General features: G+C 44.9%; 1 protein-coding gene across 1 annotated transcript in view; it reads left to right on the plus strand.

Moving 5' to 3' along the window:
• The window catches only part of DNAJC3 (DnaJ heat shock protein family (Hsp40) member C3), an 86,582-nt gene extending 86,103 nt beyond the window's left edge, over positions 1–479 (plus strand). Inside the window, exon 12 of the mRNA XM_007469920.1 lies at positions 305–479. Coding sequence (XP_007469982.1) covers positions 305–462 — 158 coding nt within the window. The 3' untranslated portion in view covers positions 463–479. The remainder of the gene's footprint in view (positions 1–304) is intronic.
• Positions 480–7,559: the final 7,080 nt, after the last annotated feature.

A 7,559-nucleotide genomic window follows, 5' to 3' on the forward strand; every position in this document is an offset into this window, starting at 1 on the left:
AGAGCGTGCGTGACTTTGAGGTCTCATTCCCTGCAACTCCTCGGCCTTCCCAGAGAAGAATTTCCTTGGGTAGCTTCTTGTGAGAAGATTTAGGGGGTCCGAACTTGCATGAATATTCATTTTCAACCCTGAGCCTCACCGCCTTCTCCATGACTGGTTTCTTCTGACACCTGTGATCTGGGTGGGAGAGGGAGGCTGGATTTGAGCATCAGTCGGTCACGGTTGTCTCGGTAACCGAGGGGTGTGGTCCTCAGCCCACACCTCTGGCAGCGCCTGGCTCTTAGCTCGCTGCTTTCTTTTACAGAGATGAGGAAGAAGTTTGACGACGGAGAAGACCCCCTGGATGCAGAGAGCCAACAAGGAGGGGGCGGCAGCCCTTTCCACAGAAGCTGGAACTCATGGCAAGGGTTCAATCCCTTCAGCTCAGGCGGACCTTTTAGATTTAAATTCCACTTCAATTAAACCAGCTGTTTTTCTGCTCTTCATTTTTTAAAGATTAAACACAAAAAAACCTTGTTCCAGGATCTTAATGAAAAAAAATTTCAGTCTTTCGGTTTGTCCATGACCAAAGAGTTGTTTTCATAGGAAATAATCTGTTCTTACCTGTTTAGACTTGAGGCTGATGGGTTTGTGAGGGCCGAGAGGCAGGGGAACGGTTCGGGCCTGTGTCTGGCAGAGCAGCCTGTGTCTGGGCTGTGAACGTCGGGACGAAGGAGTCTGAGACAGGCGCGCAGAGTTTGTATTTTTCTACACTGGAGCACGTGGCAGTTCTTTTCTTCACATCCTTGCGTACGTGTCTGTCAGTGCCTGCGTTTGTGAGGAGCTGTGGTGTCAGGATTCTCCCAGAGGAATGAACATTCTGAGCTGTATGTTCTTAGGGACAGCTTTGCTTAGATTCTGGTCAGTCCAGTCATTTGTAAATGTGTTAAATTTCCACATGCATTCCCATCTCTCTACGAGCGTGAATGTGGCTGTCTGTCAGTCATGGATGGTGGGCAGAGCCTGCTACCGAATGATTGATAGTCGCTGGAGCCAGGGTTAGATTTGGACCGATGTTAAGCATGTATGTTTTTTTGTTCAGTACCTGCAGGGGAATACTGAAAATCACTGAAATAGAATTAATTGTAAATCCTACTGGCCCTTTTAATGTGAAACACAACAAACGAAAAAGTAATATGTAAAACAGGTTCAGATAATATAGCAGTGGTATTTAAAATAATATTGCTGTAGTGCAGAATGAAATACTTTTAACAACAACTGAAGTTGTGAGCTAAACAGCATTTCCTGTAACAGGATTGGCTTAGAAATGTAAAGTACTCTCAGTCAGCATAAACAAACAGAACGCCATGTTTCCCACTTTTAGTAAATACAGCCGAGACAGTACCTCTTAGGTCCTGGCCGACCTGGCCCGTGGGTGCTCGTGTGGGACTGTTTTGAGGTGGGCATTAAATAGCAGGCCTGCCCCCTTTTCAGACCTTGATGCCTCTGGATGTTCTCTGCCAGAAAAAAAACAAAACAAAACACAGGTTTACAGATCTGGTCAGCTCCAGCTGTATGTCCACTATCAAGATGGCATCTCTTCTTGGGATACCTTCTTCTTAAGACAAATGAACTATTCAGTCTTTCTTTATATACTGGATGATTTTTTCTCTAAAAAAAAAAAGAAATGAGTGTTACTTTAATCAAGAACACAAAATATTTATGGAATTATGATGCTGCATTTAAAATCTAAGAGAATTACTTTAGATAAAAGTTATTACATTCTGGAAAGGTTTTTGTTTTTGCCTCAGAGCATTCTGAAGCAACTTAAGCAGGATAGGCTTAATATACTGTTCTTAGGAAATCAAGCATTTTCTTTGAGTTGCAGGGGCCGTCCTGACTGCTAATATCCACAACAGCCAGCCAAGCACAAGTCGTTTTCTCCTACAGTCATCCTGAAACACGCGTGGGAAAAAGTTGTTTAAACTGAGATAAAACATATAGTTGAGATGAACAAAACACGTGCTTTCTGCATCCATTTAGAAGTTTATTTCTTACCAATAAACTTAAGATTGCATTTTGAAAACCAGCAAACAGCTTGCAGCTCTCATTTTGTTTTAATGTCTCAAAATTCAAGTCAGTGTGAAAGTAATTTACAAGGGAAATTCATTTTTGTTTATTCTTTAATCTCGTTACTTCATTAGTTACATCAGCAACTTTTTTTCAGTCTGGTTCTTTCGTATATGATGTCACTATGAACTCTCTGAAATCTAGCGATGGCCTCTGCCGACTTTTACAAGTAAGAGTTTTCACACAGAATCAGAAGGAGGGAAATACCAAACCACCTGCCGTTCTTTCCGGAGCAGAGGGTGCAAGGCTGCCAGCGAAGGGGAGCCGGAAGGAGTCCGCAGGGCTGGAGGCGGGCCACACGTCCTGGGCACCTGTCACCTCGCCGACTGCCACCCTGCCGCCGAGAGGGCTGTCTGCTTCACTTTTTGCTCCACCTGTAATAACTATAAATCCTACCATGGACGGACTTTAGTCATCGTAGTGGAAATGTGCAGAGAGTGACTTGTTTTCGGTGAAGAGGGAGAAGCAAGTGTGGTGCCCAGCGCCAACGCCACGAGCAGAAATCCTCTGGGCTCTGTTGTTTTGCTAATTAATGAAGAAAATACCGACCTTGAAGTTCCAGGCGTGAGGGTCATCAGCGGTCTTCTGGCATCCGCCTGATTGGGAAGGTGGTCACTCCACGCTTCTCTCAGAGTGACCGGGGAGAGCGCTGGGAGCGCGAAGGGACACTCGTCCGTCCCGGCGGCCTGAGGCAGGAGGTCGCCACCGCTCCCGCGGGTGCCGGGTAACCAGTGTGGTGCCCTCTGGAAAAGCCAAGTGAGCGGGGCGCCCAGCCGTGGCTGTATCACGTTCCCTGTTGAACTCCTCCCTCCCTTTCCCGCGAGCACCGGAAGGGACGTATCGCTGGCCTGTAAACGGATGTTTTTCCACAGCAACAAGTATCCAACACATCAGCCTATAAACCTGAAAAAGTTCTAAACAGGATAAATTAATGCCCACTTCTGAAAGTTTGCGCTTTCTTAACATGGGTAAAGTGAAAACTGGAAAAGGACTTCAGTAGTTTACCAATGTGAATTGGATATAACAGTACTAATCTTAAAACATTTTTCTCTTCAGGCAGTATTGAAAGTTTAAGTATCAGCATGAAAACAGAACTTTTTGGGACTCTGATAATGGAATGTAAAAACAACCCACAGCTTAAGAGAAAAATACTACTGATAACCAAGTATGAAGGAAAAAAGCTAAAAGAATTGCAGTTTTAAGTTGGCACCATTTTCTATTCATGGTGGAAAACGAAAGAGTTCACCTTTAAAGCATGAAATTGGTCAGAAGTTGTATGTGACAATTACCATGAAAAAAGGGCACAAGATGCTTAGTTAAAAACGTCTCCTCAGTCAGGATTGTGCCTCCTTAGAGGGACAGGGCACCGGTGACTGGCCCTGTGCAGTTTTCATCGAGTACACACCAGGGGTTAACCTAGAGAAATTCATGCAGCTACGTTGAATGTAGTTGACTTTTCCATGTTTATAAAGGAAGGAGGAAGGCAAATGCTGATTTACCAACAATTATCCTTATTCTAAATCAGATCATTCCTTTTTTGTTAGTAGCAGAGTTTATTCTGTAATTGCAAATGATGTTAATAGGTGGGGGTAATTAGTTTTGTTTAATGATCTCATTTGCTGAATGATTTAAGAGTAAAATTAGCCACTGCGTGGCTTTGTGTATAGTAAACAGACTTTGTTCCGTGCCTCTGTGGGTTGAACCTCTTCCGTGCAGTGGAAAGCAGAGCACAGGGGAGGGGAAACACTGGAGATGTCTGATCAGTTAGGCTGTTACTCCTACTGTGGTTGGTTTGAATGAGACAAAACGAAGTAACCTAATCCATCTCAATTTAGTGTCTTAGTAAAAACAACACCGAACATTAACTGAAATGGGTCTCAGACATGTCTACAAATATGGGTACTATTTTTATGCCCGTGTATTTTCACATTTAATAAAAATATTTATGGTCAAATGAGTACTTTCTTGCTTTCAGTCTTTTGGAGAAGTCTGTTTTTCAACTTTGCTTTACACGTAATCAGCTACTGAGGTGACAGAGGGCTCCTGCTTGACACGAGCTGCAGGAAGAGTGCAAAAAGCAGAAATGATTACAGTCTCGTAACCCAGCCCCCCGAGGTCCTAGGACAGTGAGGCCTTTAACGGGTGGCGGTTCTTCACTTTCAGTACCATTCAAATCTAACACTTAGGTTGGCTCTGAGGACTTTCCCTTTTATGTCATAACATGCACATTTCTGTTAAACGTTCTGAAAGGGGTGGTGGTGGGGACACCGGCTTATCTCAGTCAGATCTCTAACTACAAACAAAAGGAGCTTGCTTCCTGTATTCTGCGTGTCCTAAAACTACAGGACAGCTAGAATACTTAGAGAACTTTCCCAGAAAGCAGTTTCCACATTCTTAACAATCATGATGCCTACCTTAGCAACACATCATCAATGAGCCTTCGCCTGAAGATGCTGCAAGTGCCTGCAACAGGCAGGCCTGAGGCAGGCCTGCCTGCCTGCCTGCCTGCGCACAGGACGGGAGAGCACAGGACGGGAGAGCCGAGCCCGCCAGCCCCTCAGGGATTGTAAGCCCTGATCCCCTCCCTTTCCTACCCTCACGCCCAAGAAATCCAATCACTTCAATCTTAATAAGGCACATAGGTCACACCCCAGAGACCCTGAACTCCCGCAGACCTCTATCCATCGGAGTCAGTCCTTCCTTGGAGATCGACAGATGATCAACAGAAGCATGAGATGCACAGTCACCTGTCACTGCCTTACGCTAGGATTCAGTTTCTAACAAGGAGGCCTCCAGGCGACAACTCCGAGGTTGCAGTCCTGTTTTGAATACATTTCCAGCCTTCACTAAGGTCAGTCTACTGGGAGAAGCATCTCCTCCAGTTCTAGTATCACGAGGGACCGAGCAGCTGGATTTGGAAGGGCCACTGGCAAAAGGAGTTCCAAGGTCTTCCTGAGGAAATTGGAATTGAACATCGTTAAAAAGCACGAAGGAGAAACCACTGCTTGCAGCATTTCCTGGCGGATTTAAGTCTGTGTTATTTGCATGTTTCCCTGCTCTTACAGGAGATTTCTATAAGAGTAGTGTCTCATTTGTATGTATGTATTTACCTATGTAATGGATTTTTTAAGACTGGTTGCCCTAAATGGATGTGATTTTTCTCTCTGTGAAAGATTCTTTAAAGATAGCAAAGGATAACTCTTCTAACAATCCTTCACTGTATTACAGTTTTCTTAGGATTTTATTAATACTCCTTCACACATACCACCTGTTGCAAAGTTGTATCTCCTGCAGTGCTTATGCTTTTGTTGCCGCAGGTTACCAAAACCTCATAAAAGTGGAAAGACCTCATTCTACAGTGGCACGATTTTAGTGCAAGCAAACTAGCTTCTCTTCCTCTTGGTAGGTCAACGTGCAGTGAATGAATGCTCTGTACAACACGGCCTGAGGCCAGGGGGATTTTGTCTCGGACGCTGTGCAATGAAGAAAAATCACATCGTCAGATCCCAAATAAGGCTACTTGTCCTTACCCAAGAGCTTTTACCCGATATAGTCAGGAATGATGTTATGAACAAATATAACTACTAGGAAACAATGCAGGCATAGAGATACTCCCGGAGAGATTCTGGATTCACACTGATGAATGTGAGAGCCCTTCACTGCACTTTAGGGTCAGATCACCAAAGCGCTCCCCGTACTTGACAGACTCCCCTAGGTCACCTTGTGCACCTGGCTCCAGCCTCCCCACCCGTCCTCTCCTCATCCTCCAAGGAACAGAACTACCCACTTGCTAGTCTGCACCGGGTGTGCACTTCCTCCTACTTCCCTTTGCACCTAAATGTCACTTTCTCACGCCTTCCTGGCACTTTCCCTGCCCAGCATTTTCATTTGGATGTTTAGTGAGTGCCACTTAAACTGGCCTAGAAACTTCAAAGGGACAGCCTCGCGCACTGTAGGTACTTAGGTATTTGTTGGATTTGTTGAGGTTAGGAAGACCTAGATTATTGGCCTTCGGACGCAACTGGAAACATTTTCCTGGTGGAAGCAGACTGTGGGAAAACAGAGGAAAGGCTACACACGAGTGGTGGGTTTGCTGACTTTTGTTTATAAGGGAGTTTGAGCATGGTGCTCTGGACTAGATTAGATACTCCACCGTATGATCAGTTATGTTTACTTCGCAATTCATCTTACTCAACGAGGCTAGTACCAAAATTACTCCTTCTCTGACTCTGCCCCAAATTTTAAACACTGGGCTACCCGGAGCCTTTGTCATTCAAATCTTTTGGTTTTGAACCAGTCTTTTAGAATTTGAATACCTTTTTGTCCTTCAATTGTAATCAAAACCTTTGATTTTTAAAGTGAAATCACATACGATGCAAACCTTACGTAGTTGTGCAGGATCACGACAGAAATACACTTAAATTCAGGTAATTATGAACCGTAGGCGACAAGATGATTCTCCAAATCTGGAGTCTGTAAACGAAGCTGTTAACAGTAGGTGCTAAGTAAAGAGACTTCACTCCAGAATTTCTCGGAAAGTAGAATTTGATATTTGATAAGCTGGGCTAATATATAAGCTGATCTCTGAACCAGGGGTCTGAGACGTAACGTCAGAGCCCTTCGATGAACAGTCTCATGTGTTCCAGTGGGAAGCTAGATGCCACCAACTTCTTTGCTGCTGTATCTCAGAGAAGAAAATTCTCTTAGCCATGCTTTAGTTACTGAAGGATAGTCTGACTTGACGTATACCTATTGCCTTGAACACTATTCATCTGGGTCGTCTTCTGGGTGGTAGCAGCTCTCTGTCTGGTTGCCTCCCAGGCGCTGGACCTGACCCATGGGAGCAGCTGTTTCTTTGGGCAGGCTCCCATTTGTGTCAAACTACATTTTTACTATTAAAGAAAAGCCAGATTTTGTCTGTAAGCCCAGGCTGACGGCCTGTGGTGCTTCCTGGAAGTATTCTATTCTCTCCCTCTAGGAGCTTCATTGTTCCCTGAACTTGAGGATAACTGGAGCCGAAGGATGGGCACTTCCAACATCTAACCACTTGTACCAAAGCATCTGGGAGGCACGAAGACTTTGGACTGTCTTCAGTCTTACATTCTGGGTTTACCTTATACCAAAACTTATACCCCAAACTTAAATGTCTTTTCATGGTTCAAACTCAAAAATCTCCTAATTCTCAGATATGCCCTGTTCTGACTTTCCTCTGAGAAGGAGGAAGGAGAAGTGGACTGCAACGTCTCAAAATGGGAAATACTGTTTGTCTTTGCTCTCTCCTAGGATTTGATTTTTGTTAAAATTTGCTATCGGGCCTGCACCTGAACACCAGAATTCAGGGTCAGGAATGGATGTGGGAGGCCTCGGGGCTACCTTCCAGCGCCCTCAGGGCAGCGGAGCTGGCGGCCTTCTCTGCGAGGGCTGCCCTGCGCTCCAAGGTGGGCTGCGGT

Source organism: Lipotes vexillifer, unplaced genomic scaffold (genome assembly GCF_000442215.2).
Source record: "Lipotes vexillifer unplaced genomic scaffold, Lipotes_vexillifer_v1.1 scaffold1130, whole genome shotgun sequence".
NCBI classification, from domain to species: Eukaryota; Metazoa; Chordata; class Mammalia; order Artiodactyla; family Lipotidae; genus Lipotes; species Lipotes vexillifer.